The 25,149-nt window shown below is 51.0% G+C and overlaps 1 protein-coding gene across 6 annotated transcripts in view; it reads left to right on the top strand.

The window, feature by feature from the left end:
• PLEKHG4B (pleckstrin homology and RhoGEF domain containing G4B) overlaps positions 1-25,149 on the top strand; it is a 66,312-nt gene that overhangs the window by 36,415 nt on the left and 4,748 nt on the right. For 3 of the 6 annotated variants that reach the window (XM_045571572.1, XM_036409674.2, XM_045571575.1), the window contains 17 exons: positions 1,683-1,874; positions 2,434-2,557; positions 5,319-5,412; positions 7,642-7,728; positions 9,815-9,931; positions 10,260-10,358; positions 11,214-11,356; positions 11,843-11,981; positions 12,893-13,009; positions 13,938-14,659; positions 16,436-16,688; positions 17,780-17,869; positions 17,946-18,176; positions 20,604-20,774; positions 21,392-21,572; positions 22,749-22,865; positions 23,061-23,288. In XM_045571572.1, coding sequence (XP_045427528.1) covers positions 1,683-1,874; positions 2,434-2,557; positions 5,319-5,412; positions 7,642-7,728; positions 9,815-9,931; positions 10,260-10,358; positions 11,214-11,356; positions 11,843-11,981; positions 12,893-13,009; positions 13,938-14,659; positions 16,436-16,688; positions 17,780-17,869; positions 17,946-18,176; positions 20,604-20,774; positions 21,392-21,572; positions 22,749-22,865; positions 23,061-23,288 — 3,105 coding nt within the window. The remainder of the gene's footprint in view (positions 1-1,682; positions 1,875-2,433; positions 2,558-5,318; positions 5,413-7,641; positions 7,729-9,814; positions 9,932-10,259; positions 10,359-11,213; positions 11,357-11,842; positions 11,982-12,892; positions 13,010-13,937; positions 14,660-16,435; positions 16,689-17,779; positions 17,870-17,945; positions 18,177-20,603; positions 20,775-21,391; positions 21,573-22,748; positions 22,866-23,060; positions 23,289-25,149) is intronic. The other 3 variants (XM_045571571.1, XM_045571574.1, XM_045571573.1) reach the window with 3 other exon arrangements.

Raw genomic sequence — 25,149 nt, 5'->3', positions numbered from 1 at the left:
CACATTCCCAGGTCTGGGAGGGGACGCATGCTTTTGAGGTCACCGTACACCCCAACATTGCATTAATACTTGTCCGTGTAGGTAAATCAGGCGTAATGTTCATTTTTTTTTAATGCCACCAGGTCGATGTCTTTATGCTCTTTAATTACACTCACTGGAGGCCCTCAGTAAGTTTCTGAGCATCCAGTTCCTGGAGTACTTTTCCTTAGGCTCGAGTCTAGAGGGAAAATAATTATATAGAGTGAGTGAGTGAGGTGCATAAAGAAAGATAAGGAAAGAATGGCAACATATTTCCTAAGTCAAATATTTCAGCTATTTTCTTTATTTATTAATTTTTGTATAATGTTCTGTGAAGAACAAAAACAATGACTTTGGAAAGAAGCAAAAAAATATATATAAACATGCCGTAGACCTCAGCAAGTTCAGTGCTAGCCGCCCATACAATAAATACAGTAGTGGGTATAGCGAGGGTCACAGACATCTGACGACAAACATGCTGTCACACAATCACGAAGGCGGCAGGTTTAGTTTAAACAACCCAGCACAGCCGGGCAGAAACGGGGCCAGTTGACTCCTGGGTGTAGAGTAGCACATCTAAGAAGATTCACAGCCTCATGATCAGACATGTGGTATTCTCAAATACAGTCATTTCTCTCGGGCCTAGTAGGCGTCGTCTACTCACTATCCAGAGACTCCTTGGAGAGAAAAGGCTCTCATGAATGTAATATCTTCTCCCCTTGTCCATGTGAGAAAGCTTGGCGTTCGATGCAGAATTGGTCTTACCCTTGGCCAATGATGTGTCCTAGAATATGTAAGCATACATGAAAAATTCACTCTCAAGGACACTGTGCTATTGGAGTCCTTCAGCTAGTGGAGGGATAGACAAAATTTGTCCATCAAGCAGTGGAGTGAGACCCACATGGGAAAGAATGAGGCTGTGGGACAGGCAACATCATTGCCGAACCTCACAAACACTTCTGCTAACTGAGAGCAGCCAGGTAAGAGACCACATCGTGTTTGGTCCCATTTATATGAAAGGTCCAGAACAGGTAGATGTACAGACAGAAGGTGGACAGGTGGGGGCCTGGAGCTGCAGTGGGAGAGGAGGTTTATCATAAATGGGCATTTTTCAAGGGACGAGAACATTCTAAAACATTTATGATGATGGTTGCACACTTGGTAAAGTGTCTCTGAATTGTACACACGTGAAGTGGATGAACTTTATGATATGTAAAATATATCTCAGCAAAGCTTTTTTAAAATACTGCATGTACGAAGGAATGCTGTGGACTTCTCAGGCCCAGCTGTAATGAGCAAGCTGTGCACAGTTACCCGATGTTAGCCCTGAAGGAAGTGATGGACGAGGCTTAGGGACCAGAAAGCAAAGCCTGTGTTACACAACATCCAGCATAAAATGCTTCTCCCTGAGGTCCTCAGGCAGTGAGCACTCCCGGTGGAACTGAAATACTTAACTGCACATGTTTCCTTACGCCCCGCTTCTCAGGGGCACACCTGTCCCAGACGGTGTGGTATGCCTCTGTTTCTGCCAGAAATGGGGCAAGTTCTCATGAAAACCCGCTGTTTCCACTCTCGTTTTTATCCTCACGTTTGTAGCAAGCTGAGCGTCCACCCTTCAAGCCAGAGCAGTTCTTCATCTGTGACCAGGTCTCTTTGTTGTCCAGCCGGTGTCCACACAGGTGACCGCAGCCTCCGAGGACAGGACCCCCGCAGGTGTCCTGACCTGCTCGCTGAGCTGCTGTGTTCCGAGGGTGAGGGACAGCCCCCCGGCACGGGAGACCTGCCCAGCCAGGTGCCCCGGCAGGTGCTGGAGATCAGCCCGGAGCTGCTGCAGTCTGGGGCCGTCACCCTCCCAGGTGAGCACGGCTGCCTTACTCCGTTTGGGCTGCGATAACAAATGCCACAGACCAGGTAGCTTATAAAAACAGAAATGTATTTCATACAGTTCTGGAGGCTGAAAGTCAAAGATCAAAGTTCCAACATCAGGTTCTGGTGCAGGACCTCTTCCTGGTTCATGGTCAGGGTCTTTTCACGCTATCCTCACGTGGTGGGAGGGCCAGGGAGCTGTGTGGGGTCTCTTATAAGAGCACTAATCCCACTCACGAGGGCCCCAACCTCATCATGGAAGCACCTCCTAAAGGCCCACTTCCTAACACCATCAAATCAGGCTTTAGGATTGGAGCGTATGGATCTGGGGGAACATGAACATCCAGATGATAACAGTGGCCATCACTCTCTCAGGTGCACATGGCCTTCACCTGCCCAGGTGGGGGCCAGGCTCTCCTCTCCTGGCTGATCTCACATCTAAGCCAATAACAGTTTGCAGACCCGAGCTCATTATTTCTCAAGCCTGAAGACATGTGTGCCCCCACAGGGGCTGGGTGCCCCCTTTCACAATGCCCTCTATTCCTGCAGGGACCCGGGACCGCCAGGGGAGAGCGGTAGTGCAGGTCTGCACAAGAGGCCCACTCTGGTCCAGCCAACACGTGTCCAGTGCCGAGCTGACCCGCCTGCTGAAGTACCTCCACGGCATCCCCAGGTGGGACTGAGCGGGATTTCCACCTTTCACACCCCTTTGGGGATAAACCCACGCAAGTGTGCCTCCTCATGCAAGGGTTTTGGTCTGTCGCCTCCGGGACCCTTGTGACCTGGATAGCACACTCCCACCTGCCCCTCAGTCTCCTGCTGTCTGGCTCCTCTCTTCGCCACCCCATCTTCCATCTTCCTCCACCCCTCCCTGACACATCATCCCCTCTGCTCACCCTGCCCTCTGCCCTCTGAACTGAGGCTCTGTCACACACTCAAGCCCTGAATTCTGTGTCGCTCTGCATTCTTCAGCATTGCTTACTTACATGTTTTATACTCCACCTTTTTCTAAAACATACTTGAAGTGGCCTTGGATAGAGATATGAAGATAATATTTAGAATAAATGAGTGAAGCAATCATTCACATAAGTAGACCCTGGCACTAGGAAGGAGGAAAGAACGACTTATCTAAGGGAGCCTTGTGTTCAGCGGGCAGTGCCAAAGGCCAGAAAGAAGTGTGCCAGCTCCTCAAGAGAGACACACGCTCCTGGCAGTACTCTCAGAGGGCCAGGCCTCCTGAGTCCTTCGGAAGGTCGCGGTGTGGAGCAGTCTGCCTGGAGAGCAGCCTGTTGGAGGCCTTCTCCGGGGCGGTGATTTCAGGTCTGTCCATGGACCAAGGACAGAGATGGTAGAGCTAGAACTCAGGGTGGTTAAAGTGCGTTATTTAGGCCCTGCTTCCCCGATTTCATCAGATGCCAACACACTTTGGATAGTCCTCACGGCTGCCAGGCCACGCATCTTCCCCCCGCCCCCCACGGTGCCGGGCGGAAGCACCCCCGGAGGAGGATGGGCTCAGTCATAAAGGCACACGGCCCGTCTCCAAATCCTGGCTGAGAGTAAAGCAGGATGGTGACAGCTGCCCCAGAGGCCTGTCAGAAGCTTAGAAATAATCTCTCTGAAGTACCTGGACTGAATCCAGAGTATCGTCTTCCACCACCTCACATCCCAGCAGTCACATAGCACACATCATGCCATGTGATCGCATATGAGAGCATGTCATGTGATACACATGTGAGCTTGTGTGGGCACATGTTATGTGGACGGCCATGTAATGTGAGAACATGTTCCATGATGCACTATCACAACACATGATGTGAGCACATCTCATGTTCTTTGCAGTGTATCGCTTTCTATTTTAATTTCTTAAACAGCATAGGTAGGATCAGTGTGGGAACATTAAGGTGGAAAAAAGAAGTAAAATATTCTCCCTAACACTCCTTGCACGGAGCAGGTTCCCCGTTATCTGCAGGGCACTAGTTTCACTGCCTTTCGGGCAAGACTGGGATTTCAAATTGTCCTTTAGCACAGATTTCAATATATATTGAAACTACACTGAAAAAAGAGAATAGTTTTCCTCTCACCTTAGTTTATTCCTTGTAAGCTTCAGGTAAACACTGTCAATGCCTTCAGGAAATGATGCTTTCTGTTAACGGAAGCTTCTTTAACGGGAGCCGCAGTGGAGAGCTATGCGTTTTGGGAGTGCCCGCCCTGCAGAATCCTTAGCCTCGCAAAGCTGGCGGGCGGTGCTGTGTTCTCCGTTTGTAATGAAGCATTTGTGAGTTGAGGCCAAGGGTACTTATGGGGTCAACAGGGCCAGAACGTGAACCTGGAAACTGAGTTTGCCTGCCTTGCCTCCGAAAATTCAGGCAGCCCACGTCTCCTCATCAGAGAAGGCATTTCCACCAGCTCACAGCGCTCTGAGAGAGAGCCTCTGTTAGGGAACAGTCCTAAAGTACCAGGACAAACTTGTTCTGGGGCCCCTGGTTTGGCTGGTTATTTCCCTATAAGTGTTGTAATTTTGTTAGCATCTCAGTTGAGTATTACCCCTTGAGAAGCCGAAATCCACTCACCATCCTGGGACATGGCACCTGCCTTCAGCTCTCTGAATGAGGTACCAGAGGTGTCAGCATTGTTAGGAAAAGCACCCAGCAGTATCCTGTTACTGCAGGTGTGTTCCAAGGAGCATTTGTTCAGAGGGTGTGCCTTATAAATGCACCACCATCAGACTCTTAGATACACAGAAATCTTAATATTAGGAAGAATGTTGGTTGTCATTCATCTGACCCATGCAATGAAGGAAGCCATCCAGCCAGCCACACTTACCTGGAAATACAAAAGAGAATAGAAGATGGTTCCTGCCTTCAAGGAGACACACACAGGAGCCTAATTTACCGCAGCTCCCTGCATAAGACAAGTCCTGGGAAGGAGCTGCATTCCAGCAAGGGAGGAGGCTTCTCCACGTGCTGTGTCCCCGAGGAGGGTGAGTGTAGATAAGGAAGAGGACGATTATCTAGGTAAAATAAAGAGCACACACAGCCCCAGGGCAGTCAGTCACCTTCTGGTGGCACTGAGCGAGGCAGGAGAGTGAGGACCAGAGACAGTGCAAAGGGGAAAGGTCCCCCTGGGCCAGAAGAGCATGCTGACCTCAACGTGCAGTGGCAGGAGAAGCCGGAGCAATGGTGGGAAGGCAGTTCTGAGACTTCAGCAGCTCCCCTTGCCTGGAGATGCAGATGGACATGAGGCCTGTTGCCTGCTTCCAACTGATGAGCAGCTTGATTTCATGGAAGGCAGAGGGTGATGTGTGTAAAGTCAACACTTTTGAGTTCTAAAGTCGGGGGGATCTGGGTGAGAAAGTCTCACTGAGAGATGGAGAAACACACCTAGGAAGAGACTTAACCTGCAGTGGTTAACACCATCTGTCTTTCTCTCTCCAGGAAGGAGGTGCGGGACCTGGGGCTGGTCATCCTGGTGGACACACGCAGGAGTCCGGCTGTCCCTGCCCTCTCCCAGGCCCTGGCAGCTCTGCAGGTGAGTTGGGGTCACTCCCATCCTCGGTGCCCAAGTGTCTCAGGGCTGAGTGTGCTATGGGCACAGAGCCCTCTTGGAAGGAGTGTCAGGCCCGTCCCCTGGTCCTGACTGCAAACCTTGACAGCAGAACGAGCAGGATCAGCCTGTGCAGGCCTTGTGGTGTCATGTTCTGTCTCCACTGGAATGGCAGCGACCCCTTCCTCTCATAGTGCTGTATCTAACATCTGCTACATCAGGGTACAGACCAGACAGGATGGGGCATGGAGGGGTGGCTGCCACTCGCTGTGAGGATGAATGCCCTGGACCTTGGCGGTGCCTCTGGGATGGTTCACGAAGGTTGTCCAGCAGGTTTACGGTCCCCACCCCCAGAAAGACCCCACCCTGGTTCTGGTTTATGAATAGAATCCAGAGAGGATTGGGGAGTCCCTGAAACGGGGATAAAGGTACTGCGGGGATGTTCCAGGTACCCAGGGCTAGACAGGAACCAAAGAGCGTCAGCTCCCTCAGACGTACACAAGGCCCTTTGTGTGCCAAGCACTGTGCTGGGGACTGGGGTACCAGAGGTTCCTGGAATCTTCTCCACTGTCCTAGCTACTCCCTGAGCCAAAATCAGTGTCCTGTGTTCTGTCTCTACTCAACAGAACTGGCTGCTGTTCTCACCCAGTTTCTTAAGTTTAGCAATGCCACATGGAAGTTCTTCTCAGTAAAGACTCAGGGACAGAGGTCGGAGTGTAAGTGTTGGGGCCAGTGAGGCCAGGCTGGAGAGACCTGGGGAGACGATGGGAACCTCCAGGCTGGAGACACGTGGCCCAGAGCTGAGGCCAGGCAGCAGGATGGAAGATTAGCAGGAGCAGGGCATCTAGGTGTTGGTGCTGCTCCTGGCCTGACCCAGGAAGATTCTGGGAGGTGAAACAAGGCTGCTGGCCACCCAGCTTTTGTGAAAACATCTCGGAGCAAACCTGATGGGTGACGTCTGCATTTCAGAGCGATGTACGTGCTCAGTTTTAGCTTTCTGCAAAAAAGGTCCACATTGCATTCCTGAGAAGCCTGAGTTATCTCCTCTGACACAGCAACAGGTTTGACGTGCCAACATTCAATTTCCGTAAGACATTTCAGAAGCACATCATCTGTTTGCTCTTATTCCCTGTCAACCAGCTGTTGGGCTCAAAAGTCGGAATCCAGGATGTCATCCAGTTTTGTGTTCTTATTCTGCCCAAGACTGGGAAAATTCCTTCGAGATTCTGGCCTTCCGTATTTACATGCAATTTTATATAACAGTATAAAGACTGAGAAATTGCCAAGTAAAGTTTTTTAAGAAAATACGTAGATGATTGCTTTCCAGAAAGATTTTGAAGAAAGTTCTGTTTAAAGATGTAATGGAAATGTTGATGACCCTACGATGTCCTCTGAGTCCTTTGATTTTGCTAAAAGATTATTAATCTGAACTTACTGGTTGGTTGTAATCCAACTGGACAATAAAACATGTGTTAATAACTCAAATACATTTCCCTGAAGTTAGTGGTTGAATGCCTCAGGTAATAACATCAGGTCAACATCCATATTAATAGCAACTTGAGAGAAAAGCTATTTTGTTTTGCCTCCAAAACCAAACTAAAATGTCACTATTGATTAAATATTTTTGAAAAATGTAACCAGAAGTTTTGAGTAAAAATTCCTAGAAATCCTTTCATTTGCTTCATGTAGCTTGTTGGAGAAAGCTATATAATCATGAAAGACCTGTGAGAGCTATCAGACCCTCGTGCACTATGCTGAGGGAAGGAAGCCAATACTTGTGTGATCCCATTTATCTGATAACTTGGAAAGATATATTTATTGAGACAGGAAACAGAGCAGTGTTATCCAGGGGCCAAGGATCTTGACTACAAAGGAGCGTAAAGAAATTTGGAGGATGCTAAACTGTTCCTTATCTTCATAGTGGTAGTGGTTACATGACTATAAGTTATACCAAAACTTAGAGAACTGTCCACTAAAAAAGGTGAACTTTATTATATGTAAATTACAACCAGTAAACCTGAATACATTAAATAATTCATAAGGGCAACTACAGTAATTTACACTTAGAGCAAAGGCATTCTAAATATTTTGGCAAAATATCAAAGTGGAAATAGCACCAATCAAAATTGGACAATTCTATCAACTCAGTGAAGTTAAAAATTAGAATTAATTTTTATTTTCTAATTAATTAATTAATATTTTTACTTATTTCAGAACATATCTCCACCCATAATTCATAGTATTTTGCTGTTGGTTGATAAAGATTCAGCATTCAGGCCTGACAAGGATGCAGCAATTCAGGTAATGGTTTTAGACCCTCAGCATTACATCTGACTTTGAGTGATGCATAATGTTAAATATTAAGGCACCCAGATGAGATAAACATTTGAAAGAATTGATGTAAGTTTTGGTCTCAGCCACAAAGGAGCCTGGAGCCCTGTCTCTGGCCCTTCACTTCTTGCTGGAGCCGTGCAGAGCAGAGCATCAGAACACTTTCAAAATTGGATCTTCTCTACCGCAGGTGCTTTCTTTTCTTATCTTTCTTGCTTCTTTCTTTTTTATTTGAAAACTTCTTCGCTTGCTTTCTTGAAGGATATTTTCACTAGATATGGACTTTTGGCTTCATAGTAGTTTTTCTGTTTGTTTGTTTTTCTAGCATTTTAAAGATGTTATTCTTTTTTTTTTTTTTTCTGGCCTTCCTATTTGCTGATGAAAAGTACATGGTATTTCAGGTAATTGTTCACCTATTGGAAATGCCATTTTCCTCTGGCTATTTTCCCTCTTTTTTCTTCAGCAAATTGACTATAATGTGACTAAGTATGGTTTTCATTATATTTATCCCATTAGCTGTGGCTGAAATTTTATGTCTATCACCAAATTTAGATAGTTTTCAGTCATTATTTCTTGAAATTTTTTTTCTGCTTAATCAGGGCAATCCTCTCTTTCTGGGATTTCAATTGCACACACTGATGTCATCTCATAGGTCTCTGAGAATGTCTCTTTTTAGATGTTTTTTCTCTCTCTTCTTCAGATCAGATTGTTTCCACTGATCTATCTTAAAGATCACTGACTGCATATTCTCATCTCCAGTCAGCTAATAATCCCATCTAGTGAATTTTTAAATTCAAATATTGTGTTTTCCAGCTATAAAATTTCCAGTGGGTTTTTAAGTATAATCTCTGCTGAGATTTCCTATCCTCTTATTAATTGCAAGTGTTTTTCCTTTATAACTTTGAGCATAATTATAATAGTTGCTTTAAAGTGCTTGTCTAGTAATTTCAACATCTGGGTCTCCTCAGTGTTGGCCCCTGTTGATTTTCTTTTCCTTTGAGAATGAGTCACATGTTCCTGATTCTTCATGCGTCACGTAATTTTGGATGGTATTCTAGACATTGTGAACATTCTGTTGTAAAGACTCTAGATTAGGGGTGTCGAACTCAATCAGAGAAGGGGCCAAAATCTAAAATCCAGCCTAAATCGCGGGCCGAATGGTTTACTGAACAGTCATAAACTGTCATTGTGATGGAAACGCAGCGGAGTGCAGTGATGACAGCGCGGTGCGGGCCACATTGCGAGGCCTGGCGGGACGGATTTGGCCCGCGGGCCTTGTGTTTGACACATGTGCTCTAGATGCTGTTATAAACCTCCACACAGTGCTATTTTAGTGTGAATTTGACTTGTTTAGACCTAAGCTGAAAACCATCCCTTGCATAGATTCAGTTCAGATTTTGCCTTCAGTTGCTCAAAGTCCTCCCCGTGTACACATGGTTCTGGGTCAGAGTTCACAGACTTCTGGAGCTCCCTTTCCCCAGCTTTCTCCCTCGTGAGGATTGATCTTCACATCCCATCCCATCTTTGGGCCAGAAAGATGCCAGTTTTCTATCAGAGCTTCAGCCACTCCCGTCTCACCATTAGCAGCCTGCTTTCCCGCCAAAGCCATAAAAATGGATGCTCCCTCCATGCTAGTTCCTTCTTCCACTTTTCATTGCTCACAATAAGCCCGGCTTTGTTCCCCCTTCAGAGCTTTCAGACAGTTGTCATTGCACTTTGTCCAAAGTGTGTGGTTTTGTCTGCAAAGGGTCAACTCTGCCATGCCAGAAACAGCACAGCCCCACTTTCCTCCTCCTGCCTTTTCCCTTCTCCCCTTATCGTCTTGCCCTTGCTTCCTTCCCAGCCCTTTCCCCCCTCCCTTTTTTTTTTTTTTTTTTGTCTTTCCTTAAAGGGGACTTCATTTCTTTTTGCTACCTTCTCCTTTCTCTTCTTCCCTTCATTCCTGTATCCAACCACACACAGTCCGTTAATGCCACCAGCCAGGCAGCATAGTGGAACCCATCCACAGCAGTTTTCCCAGGAAGGAGCCACCAGTGGTGTTTCCCTCTCCCGGCAGTGCGAGGTGGTGGGCTCCCTGAAGGCCCTGCACAAGTTTGTCGACAGCTCCCAGCTGACTGCAGACCTCGAGGGCTCCTTCCCCTACAGCCACAGCGACTGGATCTGCTTCCGCCGGGTAAGGAGCCACAGTCACCAGGGGACTTCTCCTAATGGATGTTTCCACTCAAATCCGAAAGGGCCTCGCCACCCCTGGCCTCACCTTCCACAGTTGCCTTTGTAGTCTGTTTCTAACTACTGTGCTGCCCGGGCTTAAGAATGCCACTAAAATCCAGCCCTGGACCAGGAGGGTGCTGCTCCTGAGCTTCCGAGACAGCCAGGGGTCACTGGGTGACACCATGACAGGCTTACTACCTGGGTCAGTTTAAACGTGGGGACTCACAGCTGCTTGCTTCAGTGTCTGACGGAATGTGTCTTTTTTGTCTCATCCTCTCAAACCACAATAGAAACTGGAGCCCTTTGTCACCAACTGCCAGGACGCCATTGCTTTCTTACAAAATTTAGTTAGCTACCTGAATACCCACAGGACTCTACGCACGGCTCAGGTAGGTCCTTGGTGTTTTATTTTATTTTATTTTATTTTATTTTATTTTATTTTATTTTATTTTATTTTATTTTATAAGTAGAAACATAGGAGTTTAGCCAAAACTTGAAAGTTAATATTTGGCTGAAAACAATTTGGCTCAGTGGATAGAGTGTCGGCCTGCCAACTGAAAGGTCCTGGGTTTGATTCCAGTCAAGGGCATGTACATTGGTTGTGGGCACATCCCCGGTGGGGGCTGTGCAGGAGGCAGCTGGTTGATGTTTCTAGTTCTCCATCCCTCTCCTTTCCTCTCTGTGAAAAATCAATAAAATACATATTTAAAAAAAAAAAAAAGTTAATATTTGGTTTCACTGCCATCCATAGCAGAGATTCTCAAACCCTTTGGATTTGTAGATCCCTTTTGGTAGATCACTTCCTCCCCCTTATGACCAAAACAAGCCCACCCTGCCAAAAAGAGGAACAGCACCACCACATTTGATGCCATGCCAGCAAGGCATGAGTGAGTGCTGCTGGGAACAAACAGCTCAAACACATAGAGAAGGGCTGGCCGAGGGACCGTGACAACCTGGAGACCCCTTGTGGCTGCCTACGGTGTGCGTGCCTCCAGACACCAGGTTCTCCTATGCTGAGTTTCAGTTTCCCTCTGGCCCTGCCACCAGTCTCAGTCTCAGACTTCCCTCCCCCGGGTAAGAATTCTAGAATCTGCTATCCACCCTCCTGCTAGGACTGAGTGGTGGGTATGCCATCCAACTGTGCCTTCAGCTTGATTGCTCACATCTGATTCTTACCCAACGTTAGACCTGGGAGGACTGCCTGGAGGAGGGGGTTTTTACACACATTTCTCCCACCCCCGCAGGAGGTCACAGAGTTAATCAGTGAGCACAAGGCCATAATGAAACAAGTCCTGGAAGACGCACTGCTGGTCACCCTCCGCCTGGAAGGTGGGACTGTGCTAGCACGGCTAAGGAGGAAGGAGCAAGGAACCAGTGAAGACAGCCGGTGAGTGTCAGCGCTGGGGCATGTTGGGGTGAAGCACAGCATTCTGCCTCACAGAGAAAGCCCTCTCTGTCGGAGGCAGCATCCAAGGGGCCCAGACCGCCATTCCTCTGACAGACAGGCTTGACTGGCCCAGAGCGTGTCTCATTCGGGGACTCCAGGGAAAACTAGCTGAGTCCTTGGGATGCTCAGGGGGAAGACAAAACTCATTATAGTGGGATTCAGCAGCCAGAGGTCCTGACCCAGTGCTTCCTCCACCCACATGTCAGTCCCACCTTGAGGTGCCTGCATGGATGTGGCCAGCAGGTGTCACCGCTGCTCAGGCTCTGGGCCCCATCAGGGGCTTCCATGTGTCAGACGTGAAGGACATAAGAAGAGTGCAGTTGTGTGTTTTAAGTAGGTTGTCACCAACAGCATGTTCCTAAGAGGATGGCCTGTGAACAAACCAGTGATCAGGACGCGACACCAGACAGCTGCCTTCTCTTCCAGAGACAGCATTGAGGCTGCCTCCCGACTGTACAACCAAGTGGACGAAGAGGTGCACAGGCTGGTCCTCACCTCCAACAGGTGTCTCCAGGAGCTGGAGGGTCTGCGAGAACTGAGGGAACTCCAAGAGGAGCGTGACCAGGTCAGCCAGCATCGGAGAGGGAGGGGACCAGGTTAACCAGCATCTGGGAGGGAGGGGACCAGGTTAACCAGCATCTGGGAGGGAGGGGACCAGGTTAACCAGCATCTGGGAAGGAGGGGACCAGGTTAACCAGCATCTGGGAGGGAGGGGACCAGGTTAACCAGCATCTGGGAGGGAGGGGACCAGGTTAACCAGCATCTGGGAGGGAGGGGACCAGGTTAACCAGCATCTGGGAAGGAGAGGACCAGGTCAGCCAGCATCGGGGAGGGAGGTGACCAGGCCAGTGCTCCAGGAGGGAGGGGACCAGGTCAGCCAGCGTCAGCGCACACACAAAAGCCTGTGCTATGAGTGGCTGTGATCCCACTGTTTTCAGTAACAGACCTCTCTTCTCGGGTCCCTGGCATTGCTCGCCAGTGAGAACTGTGAATGGGAAAGAAGCATTTCCCTCTGACATGTTCCGTCTGAACCACGAGATATTGCCTCGGGATTTGTCTCTAAAACGGAAACCTGGACCTCATCACATTGTCAGGTGCAGGCAGGGCTGCCATCGGCCCCGCTGTCCCTCCCAGGCAGCCCCCGGCGTCCCAGCACCACCAGCCTGAAGCCTGTTTGTGGGGTATGTTTAACATAGTAAGAAGTTTCAACAGCGAAAGTTCTGGATCTGTTTTTCAGTGATCTCAGTTTCCAGTTCCAAACAGTGAAAATAGTTGTAGACTTGAGCCTTGGTTGTGGCCCTCCCTGGGATGTAGCTACTCACCTGTTGGAGTGAGATGCTGGGTTTGCGACAGGAGAAGGCGTGTCGGAACGCGGGAGCCAGCCCGGGGCGGCACCAAACGCCTCCTTTCTCCTCCCCAGTCTCGGAGCAGGACTCCTTCCCACGCGTGGAAGTAACATCTTCTTTTCCCGGGCAGATCCAAGCGTGGTTTGAACGAGAGCACGAGAAGTGGCTGAGCCCTTTGGAGCTGCTCCCTGTGGAGAACGTGAAGCTGCTGCCGACGGTGGGTGCAGCCCAGCTCCCAGACCCCACAGTAAGTGCCCCACTTGTGCCCATGGCTGAGTCCTTGGGCTCCGGCAGTGCTGTCAGGAAGGACAACAGCTGAAGGAAGAGAACAGAGGACACCGTGCAGGTCGTCGGCGGGGGGGCGGGGAGGAGGAGGGTATCTGAGCGCCTCGGCCAGCCAGGAGCGGACGGAGGGAGAGCTGGCCCAGTGGGCCCGCCACTCCCAGGTCTTCCTAGCGCTAAGAGACCCAGCGGAGTTCCACTCGGGGACCCACGCGTGCTGGATCCTTTACTCCTCGGACATTTAGTGAGTGCTGTCCCCTGCTGGTCTGGGTGGGCGAGGCACTGGGACAGCTGGCCAGCGCTCCTGTCAGACCACGCCCCTGGTTCCTGTGAGGAGTTAACATAATGGTCCACTCTGGCCAAATGGACATGTGGACTCCTCTGCTTGTTTACTGGCTGAGTTATAAAGTCCACTTACTGCCAAGGACCCCAAAATAATCGCCACAGAACAGCACACACCTGTGACCTCACAGCACCCTAGAATTGCCCAGCCATGGGGGACCCGGGGCTACAGCCCCCGGAGCACAGCTCCTCTTGACAGAATCCGAGGGGACAGGGGAGGCCAGCACAGGCATGGCAGAGGCAGGGGTTCGGGACCCACACCAGGCAGAGATGTGGAATCAATCAATAATTGATTTCGCCGACATCCCCTGGTCCTGGAGCACCGTCATGGTGCCCTGGGGGCTGAGGAGGACTTGTGTGCCCCTTGGGTGAGTCCAGGTGGCAGCTGCCCCCGTGGGCAGAGGGCTGTTCCTCTCGCTCTGGCTGTCTGGCTCACCCTGCTCCTCCGTGTGGGTGCCTGGATAGCAGAACAATATTGGGTGGGGCCTGCGGAGCCATCGGGCTGTGAGAGTCTGTCGCTGTACTGACCTGCACCCTCCTTTGCTACACAGGCGAACAGGAGGATGCTGCACAGCAGTGAGTGCCTGCAGCCCCTGGGCCCAGAGCTGGCGGCCGAGTATCTAAAGAGCTGCCCCCAGGATGCCAAGGCGGTGCTGGGCCTGGGCGGCCAGCAGGCGCTGGAGCAGTGGCACGCCTTGTGGCTGCGGTGCCAGCAGATGCACCTCTGCCCCCAAAAAGCCCTTTTTGAGGCCGCCTCAGGCCCCAGTGCTCCACCTCCAGACCAGGAACTCTTGAAGCCTGAGCTCATTCAAGGGGCAGAGATGAGGCTCCGTGAGCCATCCTGGACCCCCCTCGCTGCCCCTCAGGGCTGCGCTGGGGAGCGGGCACGACTGCTGCCCGGCCTCCCTGGACAAGTCTCTTTCTGCGGGCAGGATGGCGAGCACCTGGACTCAGGTGTGCGTGCCCCAGACGACAGCTCCACCTGCCCCTCTGAGCCCATCCAGATCCCCGTCGTCCATCACAGGAGACATCCCCTGAAGAAAATGATGAAGAAAACACTCAGCTCGGAGGCTCCACCACTTGACAGCAGCCCCAGAGATTCCCACTGGCCAGCCCACACTGGGGTCTGCGACAGAGGCCTGGAGGTGGCCTCAGAGAAGAAGCCCCCACTGAGGCCACACACCAGAAGCCCCCTGGTCACTCGGACCCGGAGCCTGTCCTCTCCCTCCAGGATCCACGCCTCCGAGGAGGACAGGAGGAGGCCCGCAGGAAGGTGAGGTGGATGCCCCTGCAGACATGGGGCCTCGTGGTCAGTGGGGATCTGGAAACGCAAAGCCGTTACATTCGCTCTGCAAGATAGATATCCCCCCAGGCTGCCCTGACCTGTCCAGGCCAGGCAGACTTGTGTTGACCTTAAGCAAGATGTTGATTACCTCCAGTGCTCGGAACAGAATCGTTGAAAATGCCTTCTTCTTCATGGCATGTGGTGACCTGGCACACCCACTTTATTTTATTTTTTAAAAAATAAATTTTATTGATTTTTTTACAGAGAGGAAGGGAGAGAGATAGAGAGTCAGAAACATCGATGAGAAAGAAACATCGATCAGCTGCCTCCTGCACTTACTGGGGATGTGCCTGCAACCAAGGTACATGATCTTGACCGGAATCGAACCTGGGACCCTTCAGTCCGCAGGCTGACACTCCATCCACTGAGCCAAACCGGTTTCGGCTGGCACACCCACTTTAATGGTTAAACAGCCAAGTCTAGTTACTCGGAGCCCATTTATAGAAAATTACAATAAGCAAATCAAGCCCACAACACGAAGAAATTACCTTAAAAAGTGCTTTTTAAAAAGCCTCTAAGTGCCCCAGTCAGAAGTATGTATGTATTGCCCAAATGAAGATAGATGTCCATTTTAACGTGTTAATCTTTGAGATGTTTGTAAAATGATACTTTTCGTTAACTGTTTAGGTAAAGTGGCAGGAATTCGCCATTAGAGGTATTAGAATTAAGTAATTTAAGAGAGTTGACAATAGGATGCTCTAATGTAGGGAGAAAAGCAGTGTGCCTTGCTATTAGGGGGTGTGGCCAGGCCACCACAGGCCTCTTCTGGTTTCCCTGATGAAGGGCCTTTGCTGCAGCTGATTGGTGACACGTAAGTGCTAGCACGCCACACAGAAGGAGCCCCAGGAGCCCTGGGCTGGGTGGGAGGAGATATCTCCCCCCCCCCCCCCCACACACACACACACTTTGTCTCCTCACTGTCCTGGGCCCCAGGCCCTGCTATGGTATCTTCTGCTCCAGCTGCTTCTCCTCAGCCCCTGGATGGGACGTCACTACAGTTTAAAGCTGTTTTGTTTTTCAGAAATCTCTTCTGATAGGTTAGCAGTCGGGGCACATCAGAACCTCATTTTCTCACAAATCTCCAGCTCAGCCTTCCTGCACAGGGCTCGCTGCTGGGGGTCAAGTCTTCTTATTGCTGGAACCACACCCCAGTCCCCACCGCCCAAGCAGGCACTAATCAGGCTGCCTGGAAACGAGAACACGTAGGACTCACTCAGGGAGCCTGCGAGTCTCCCCTTTTCCATTTCCTAAAGCAGTGGTCGGCAAACTCATTAGTCAACGGAGCCAAATATCAACAGTACAACGATTGAGATGTCTTTTGAAAGTCAAATTTTTTTAAACTTAAACTGTATAGGTAGGTGCATTGTTATTAACTTAATTAGGTTTACTGCTAAGCTGGCCTTGGCTAAAAACTCAAGGGGCCAAAGAGCCACAGTTTGCCGACCTCTGTCCTAAAGGATTTTCATTTGAAAAGGCCGTTACCAATAGCATAGGAACACACACCTCTCCCCTGTACCTCTTACCTTTCTTCATTCTCCGTCAGGGGAGCAGCTCCTGGGAGCCAGGCGTGATGCGGGCGTGGGGCCCACTTAACCTTACTCACAGCCAAAGACAGAAAACTTTGGAAGATGCTGAGCCGTGCATCTGCCGTGCGTGCACCCACGTGCGTCCCTCAGCATCCTGCCCGCTCTCTGTGTCTTCCAGCAGCCGCCTGCAGCACATAATGGCCGAGATGATCTCCACGGAGAGGGAGTATGTTAGGTCCTTAGGATATGTCGTCGACAACTATTTTCCAGAGATGGAAAGGGCGGACCTGCCGCCCGACCTGCGAGGGAAGCGCGGCATCATCTTTGGGAACTTGGAGAAGCTCTACGACTTCCACCAGCGGCACTTTCTCTCGGAGCTGGAGCGCTGCCGGCACTGCCCCTTGGCCGCGGGCCGAGGGTTCCTGAGACACGTAAGTGTGTTCCCCCTCCCCCCGGTGGTGGGCAGCCAGTGCTCGCCCTCGGATCAGCGGGATCTGGAGTGCCCACCCTTGTTCCAGGCCATCGGGAGCCTGCAGTCCAGGCTTAGAACATGTGTCCCCCGCAGCACACTGAGACCCATCGATGCACAGGCACCCAGAGCAGACCATAAGCCTGTCAGTCCGACAGCACAGACACGATACTCACAGGTCCCCTGCCAGCACCCTTGTTGAAAGCCACACGGTGCTGGGGGCTTCGTCTGCATCGGCCCACTTAATTCTATCCACAGCCCCACTTCCTCACCTAATCAGCCGAAAGGAACTCCCAAAAATCAGTTTGCTTCCTGCATGGAGAAGCCCACGGTCCCTTCACACCCTCCTGCCTAGGGTCCACCCAGCTCCCCTTCCGGACGGGCCCCAGGACCAGCCTGCCCAGTCCTGAGAGCATCTGGTCGGGTGCACAGATCACCTGCGGAGAGCTGCCCTTTCTTTGTGTATTAGGTCTCTTCTTCTAAGAGAAGAAGAGACCATGAATATGGAGGAGCTCCCTGTTGGGGTCCCTGATAAAATAATTACTTGGCCCTGAAAAGAAGATTCTTTCAACAAGTAGCTGCGAGGCACAGGTGTAGGCCCTGGGCAGACGGCACGTGTGCCTTGGTGGTGTTAGATCTCAGTGACCACCAGAAACACCAGGATGACAGAAAGTCCACAGTATGTCTTTTCAGCTGTTTTTGAAAGGGCACGTTTAGCCATAAGGTGCAACTTGTGTAATGTTTAAAATTTGTAAGAATTTTAAATGTTTGAACAACATTGGTTCTTGACCATTATCAAAAACTTCAGCACGCCCATGCTCCTCCCTGCCCACCCTGTGAGTGCTCCTCACGCCTCTTCCCCCGAACTCTGTATTAAGACCCACCCAGGACTCTGGCATTGCCCCCAAGAGCACCCACCATGCAGGGGAGGCTGAGGTGGCCCCAATGTGGCACCTTTTCTCATGACCGTGTTAAGAATGTGCTGCAGGCTGGGGCCACGGCCCAGGCTCTGGCCAGAGCCCCGCTCATGTGCATCATCCCTCCTCTTTGCAGGAAGAACAGTTTGGCATGTACGCGCTCTACAGCAAGAACAAGCCCCAGTCGGATACCCTGCTCTGCAGCCACGGTCTCACCTTCTTCAAGGTCATCCCCCAGCCCGCCAGCCTGCTGCACCACCCCTGGCCTGGCCCAAACTGACCCTGTCCCCCGGCCCTTGCAGGACAAGCAGCAGGCGCTGGGCGACAAGATGGACCTGGCCTCCTACCTGCTGAAGCCTGTGCAGCGCATGGGCAAGTACGCCCTGCTGCTGCAGGACCTGGTCAAGGAAGCCGGGCGCTGCCCCGCCCACGAGCAGGAGCTGGCGGAGCTGAAGGCCGCAGAGGACATGGTCCGCTTCCAGCTGCGCCACGGCAACGATCTGCTGGCCCTGGATGCCGTTCGCCGCTGCCACGTGCGTGCCCCGAGGCCCCAACAGGCTCTGGTGGTTCGGGGCTCTGGGTTGATCAAGGGGAAGGTCATGCCTGGAGTCAGGAGCACAGAACTTTTCTTTAGGGATGTCCCTGAAGCTTAGATCCCCCCACCCATGCGACACCCCTCTTCCCCCCCCACCCCCCCAGCTGCCAAGAAAGAGCGGGAAGTGGAGAGGAGCTCAGGGTCCAGTTTTGGAGCAGCAGCTGTAGGGTGTGAGATCAGGTGGGCTCCAAGGGCTGCACACTGTAGGCACCAGGGCTATTTGAAAACACCTGGATGCATGAAAGTTGAGTTGGGCCACTGGGCTTGAGGCCTGGCCTGGCCATGTGTGGGCTGGTCTCTACTAGGGAGCTGAGGCCCAGCATCCACATCCCCACACCTTGGCGTGGCAGGACCACCTTGGCAGGAAAGGAGACTCCCAGTGAGGCAGGATTCCTTGTCTCTGGTGGTCAGATGGACAGCTGTAGAATTTCCAGATGACAGTGAAAATACGGGCACCTTGCTAAGAGCAACATTCTAACCTGTGGACACAGACAATAGTGCGGTGAAGGCCTGGGTAGAGGGTGGGATTGGGAAGTAGGAGTCAATTGGGAGGAAGGGGGACATCTGTAATACTTTTTAACAAGAAAGATAATTTTTTTTTTTTTTGATTTCAGAGAGGAAGAGAGAGGAAGAGAGAGATAGAAACATCATTGATGCCGAAGCCAGTTTGGCTCAGTGGTAGAGCGTCGGTCTGCGGACTGAAGGGTCCCAGGTTCGATTCTGGTCAAGGGCATGTACATTAGTTGCGGGCACATCCCCGGTGGGGGGTGTGCAGGAGGCAACTGGTCGATGTTTCTCTCTCATTGACGTTTCTAGCTCTCTATCTCTCTCCCTTCCTCTCTGTAAAAAATCAATAAAATATATTTTAAAAAAAGAAAGAAAAAAAAGAAACATCATTGATGAGAGAATCATTGATCAGCTGCCTCCTGCACGCCCCACACTAGGGATTGAGCCCGCAACCCTGGGCATATGTCCTTGACCGTAATTGAACCCAGGACCCTTTAGTCTGCAGGCTGACACTCTATCCACTGGGCCAAACCAGCCAGGGCAAGAAAGATAATGATTTTACAAAGGAGTTTCAAGAGGACAACAGAGCAACAAACCACAGGATCATCACCAAGATCTTCAAACTCTCCCAGTGCGCTCGGCTGAGCAAATGGGATGACTAGGATCCATGCAGCATCCTCAGGCATCACCCAGGACAGGGCCATACACGGAGGGAAAGTCACAGGAGAGACATCACTGTGTTGTCTGTCACTGGGATCCATCCACAAAAAGTGCTAGCCTAGCTGGGGCACAGCAGGTACACCCCCGAGTATCAGCTCAGAGGGATTTCCATGGTGTGGGACAGCTCAGGTGTGGTAACTCCTGGGGCCACCAGGTTGGGCATTTATACACAATGAATGAGACTCCGGCGCTTCAACAAGGGGTTTTTTGTTAACATGAACAAAAGGGCTGCCCTGGACAGTGTGGCTCCGTTGGTTGAGCCAATGCATGCATCATGGGGTTTGCAGTTCAGTTCCCGGTTAGGGCACATGCTTGGGTTGAGGGCGTAATGCCCGGGTTGAGGGCTCCATAACTAGTAGCAGGTGTGCAGGAAGCAGCCAATTGATGTTTCTCTCTTACATCAATGTTTCTCTCCCTCTCTAACATCAGTGGAAACATTATTTTTTTTAATGAAGAAAAGGGCTTTGAAGTGAAAAGTTGAGTAAAATTGAAGGCAGGGGCTTGTACTGTGACATCCATGCATATGAACATGAATGTGGGCACGAGGGGACCCAACCGGGAGGCTTCTGCATCCAGTTTCAATGTGCGGTTTCTCCCACACATCCAAGCAATTTTTGGAACCAGCTGGGTATCCTGTAATTCAACGCACTTCTGAAACCACCTACCCTTCGATGACGTAGACCCACAGGCTCAGACCAAGAGACTCCTTCCCACTTCATATGCCGATCACAAGTCCAGGCTGTCACCTGTTCTTCTCTGACCAACCAGCGATAGACTGGAGGGTCCCATGACCATTCCTGGGTCCCATTAATTTGCTACAACTAGCTCACAGAACTCAGGGAAATAGCTCCCTTCCTGGATCACCGGTTTATTATAAAGGGTACATTTCAGGAACAGCGAGACGGAAGAGATGCTCAGGGCAAGGCGTGGGGGGAGGGTGTGGAGCACCCCCTCGCCTTCATGTGCTCACAACAGGAAGCTCCACCCCCTGTCCTCACGGGGTTTTGTGGAGGCCTCCTTACATCGGGGTGACTGAGTGGATCTTTGGCCTTTAGCCCCCCACCCGCCTCCAGAGGTCAGCGTGGCCTCAGATCGAACCCAGTGGTCCCTGAGGGAGCCTTGCTTGCTCGGTCCGCAGGTGAATCTGAAGGAGCAGGGGCAACTGAGATGCCGGGATGAGTTCATCGTTTACTGCGGAAGAAAGAAGTACCTGAGGCATGTCTTCCTTTTCGAAGATCTCATCTTGTTCAGCAAGACCAGGAAGGTGGACGGAAGCTACGACATCTACACATACAAGCAGTCCTTCAAGGTAATGTGCCCGCCTTGTGCCTCATGCCACTGGCGTTGGGCTGGTCCCTGCTTGTCTTCACAGCACATGTTCTTTCCAATGGTTCTTGAGTGAATTTTGAAAACGTGTGACTCCCAAAGCTTTCAGGCTTTCTGGGCACTGGTTCAGTGGCTGGAGAACAGTGTCTTCTCAGTCTCTTCATTTTGGATTTTGATAAAAACAAACACCAGAGAAGCTCTCCCCTTGGTGGGTCTCAGGATGGCCCCCTTGCCCCTAAAGGAGGCCCTGAGAGTAAAGAGCTTTGGGGACTCCTGGGAGGAGCCCAAACCCATAACCCCTTACCTGCCTGACATGAGGAACACGGCAGAGGTGGGATGGTTGTGAGATCCCACCTGGTGTGTGACCGCCAAGACCTTCCAGTATTGTTCCCATTTCTCCAGTGGGGAAACTGAGGCCTCAAGAAAGAGCCAGTGTGGACGGGGTGAAAACGATCCGTCCTGTCCAGAGCTGGCCCCCACCCGGCCTTGGCCTCACCATTTGGTATCCTGGTGAAGAGGCCTTGGGGTCAAGTATCAGCCCAAAAGGGGTCAGTTGCTCCGAGGGCGTCTCTGAGGTTCCCTCCCACGCTGTGACTGCAGATGGCTGACATCGGCTTGACGGAGACCGTTGGGGACGGTGGTGTGAAATTTGAGATCTGGTTCCGCAGGCGACGGAAGTCCCAAGACTCCTACATTCTCCAGGCCAGCTCTCCGGAGGTCAAGACCATGTGGACCGATGTAATAGGGAAGATCCTGTGGCGGCAGGTTCTGAGGAACAGAGGTGGGCGAGGGGGCTTGAGAGAGTGGGAGAGGGTGGAGGGCGGGAGGCCTGCAGGCAGCACCATTTACCAGGAAAGGCCTGGACCCATCCCATCAGCACACAACACTTATTTCTCCTTAAAACAAATACAAATAATACCCTGCATTGTAGTTCCTCATAGTCAGGCTCCCCAACCCCTCAGGCCCATGGAGGTCAGCTGTCTACCCTGCCCGGCTTGTCAAGGCCTCCTGACTGGGTGCTGGGCTGATGGTCAACCTGTGGTCTCCCTGCTCATGAGGGCCCCTCTTCAATAGGCACCTTTTCCCTTCTGCTGGAATCCCCACCAGGTTTCTTCCTTCTCAATATCACCCCTTTGTTCCCTCTTCTGCGCTTATTTAGTCACTGGGGCACCTCTGTCTACACTCACAAGTAGCCATTCATGCAGTCTGGCCACTATAAGTGCCATCTTAATAGCGACCCCTTAACCTGGCCTTCCTGTGGCATCTTAGACCATGCATGCCTGAGGAACCCTACAGGCTCTATCATCTGAGGGGACAACCACCTGTCCCCTCATTAGCTGTATCATGCCCAGAGCCTTATCCTATCACAGAGATGCTCCCAAGGTCCCCACTGTCATCTCCTTCGAAGCATAGTTCACCCCTGCACACATGTGCACACATACATCCACCTACTCACGTGAGCATACAACATATGCTCACACTGCACAAGGCAGCTCTGCTCAGGGTGCCTAGTGGCTCCTCGATCCCCTCGGAGTGGATCCAGACCTTAAAGGAGCAGGAAGCCCATGCTAGGTCCCCTATCTCCTCTCCCCAGTCTCCTCTGCTCCTGCCATTCCCTCTACATCCTCCAACCAACTATAATTATCTTTCTTTTCTTTCTTTTTTAGTTTTACCAAGAAGTAATTCATTATTACACTCTTACCCTATGCGTAGGTCTCCTCTCAGTATTCAAAGACAAACATATATCTGTCAGTGTGTCCTTCTCGTGGCCATGTGCCTCCTGGAGGCCTCTGTCACCCCGTATTCTCTGGGAGAGGCCACGTGAGGCCGCTTGGCCGCCCAGCATCACTCTGGGGAGCCGGGTCTGAACTGAGGGTGTTGGGTACAGAACACCATCAAGGGTGGTATTAAACCCAAGGAGTTGCTTGGAGGAGTCTCCTACATTCTTCTATTTCAGAACTCAGAATGCAAGAAATCGTGCCTGTGGGCCTGGGCAGCACACCATTCCTGGACATCAAGCCCAGCGGTGCAGCCCTGAGTGACCAAGCTGCCGAGTACAACATGAATGGGACAGGTAAGGTGGTCCGAGCCCTCCCCACTCCGCCCTGCCAGCTGGAACCCAGGCCCCAGAGCGCCAGGGTGGCACTTAGCAGGGCGGCTGCTGCAGCCAGAAGATCTGGCCAGTCTTCCTGAGGGCCCTGACCGGTTCTGGCATCCAGTCTGCACTTCTGAAGCAGGGGCCGACAGCTTGCTTCCTGTCTCCTTCCAGAGTCAAGGGCCCATGTTTCCACAGCTGTGCCTGCCTGTAACCACCCCACGCCCTTCAAGAGACCGCACTCCACCATCTCAGACAGCAGCACCTCCTCCTCCAGCAGCCAGTCCTCTGCTGCCCTGCATGTGTCCCCCGGCCAAGCCCACTGGCCCTGGCCGCACGACGTCCACGCCTGCATCGAGGAGGACGAGCCGGAGCAGGAGACGGGGAGCCAGCCCGCGCTACGTGAGTGCACTTGTGCGCGGTGGCCACCTGCGCTCCAGCCTCTCACAGCTGATGTGGTTTGGGGCTAGTTTATGTGTTCATTTGTTTCGCTTGATTTCCAACATTTTCAAGCAAATTAGAATGTTTCTTTTCTTTAAAAAACAAACAAAAAACACACCAACCTTTCACTTCCACCCAAAATGAAGTAACAGGGGACAGATTCAAAACAAATTTTAAAAAACCACACAGATAGCTATAACTGGTTTGGCTCAGTGGATAGAGCGTCGGCCTGTGGACTGAAAGGTTCCAGGTTCAATTCCAGTCAAGGGCATGTACCTTGGTTGTGGGCACATCTCCAGTAGAGGGTATGCAAGAGGCAGCTGATCGATGATCCTCTCTCATCGATGTTTCTAACTCCCTATCTCTTCCTCTCTGTAAAAAATTAATAAAATATGTTTTTTTAAAAACCACACAGACAAAACCAAACCAGGAGAAATATATGAAATGAGAGATTTCAAAACACAGAACATCTGACAATAAAGAACGGTGACCCTGAGAGGCAGAAAGATAAGGTGAACCCCGCGACTGCCCTGGTTACTGCCCTTAATGTCCCCGGACATGGTACACAGCCTCCCCATGTGGACTAGACCAAGGTGGTGGGGTTTGCAGGACGAGGTAGGCAAGGCCTGTGCAGCAAAAGGCCTTGGGAGCCTGACAGATGGTTCCCCTCCAAAATCCAAATCGCTTGGTCAGCACAGCATGTGAAGAACCCCCGGAGCCAGGGAATCTTTGAAAGGCCAAGAGAACAGATGCCACAGTCACACAGGCACCTATCCCACCAGCTGGGCAGGACATTGTGGTTCGCAGGGTGCTAGGCGAGCCTTTGGAAGGGCCTATCTCAGGAGGAGGGAGCATTTGACTGACCCCTGCCCCCAACCCACCCACCAGATCATGAAGCAAGACCCAAGAGGACTCGTTTCCAGGTAACCTCACTGCATCGCAGGACCAAGCTCATGGAGATTTATAGAATCAAAAAAATATCCAGCACCCAACAAGGTCAGTTCACATTCTGTGACATCCAGTCATAGCAACAGGCAAGCAAAGAAATAGAAAACATAAACTGTAATGAGAGTAACCAATCCTGCAAAACCAGCTGAAGCTGGCGTGGATGTTGGAATTATCTGTTGAGGCCTTCAAACCATTGTTATAACCATTCTTGATGTCTAAGAAGTTAAGTAATGACGTGGAAGATATGAAAACACCAAGAAAGGACATAGAGGGCAAAAGCTGCAATATCTGAGGTGAAAATGAGACAAGTTGGGGTAACAGAAGAAAATGTTAGTGAATTTGAAGACACATCAGTGGAAAGTGTCCAAAATGAAACCCAGAGAGGCAGAAAGAAGGCGGAGGGGCACATCCATGAGCTGCTAGACAATAGCGTCTACAGGCGTGGGGTTCTATGCTATCTGTGAACTGAGTAATATCACTTGAAGGCAAATTGTGATCTGTTAGATTATAAAATAGCAAAACAACCACTAAAATAAAACAAAGAGACAGCTGAAACACTAACAAAGGAGACAAAATGAAACAGTAAGAAAAAAGTCCAAAGAATGTAGAGAAAGAAGAAGAGGGAACAAAGAACAGAGGGCTGTCTGGTCAGAGGCAGACCCGTGCTCAGCATGTCAGAGACCATACTGGTCATAATGGGCACCAGCAGCTTTTGGTGAGCGATTCACATGTTCTCTCTGACTGTTGTGTACACATGTGTAACCTCGCGGTATATACACAGGCCCAGAGATGTCCATTTGTGCTTTAGAGGTGTGCACTTTCTTGTGTCGCTTACATCCCAGTGAAACAGTATTTTGCACAACATCCTTGTGGA

Source organism: Pipistrellus kuhlii, unplaced genomic scaffold (assembly GCF_014108245.1).
Source record: "Pipistrellus kuhlii isolate mPipKuh1 unplaced genomic scaffold, mPipKuh1.p scaffold_m20_p_4, whole genome shotgun sequence".
Lineage (NCBI taxonomy): Eukaryota > Metazoa > Chordata > Mammalia > Chiroptera > Vespertilionidae > Pipistrellus > Pipistrellus kuhlii.
This window is presented reverse-complemented; position numbering and strand designations above follow the sequence as displayed.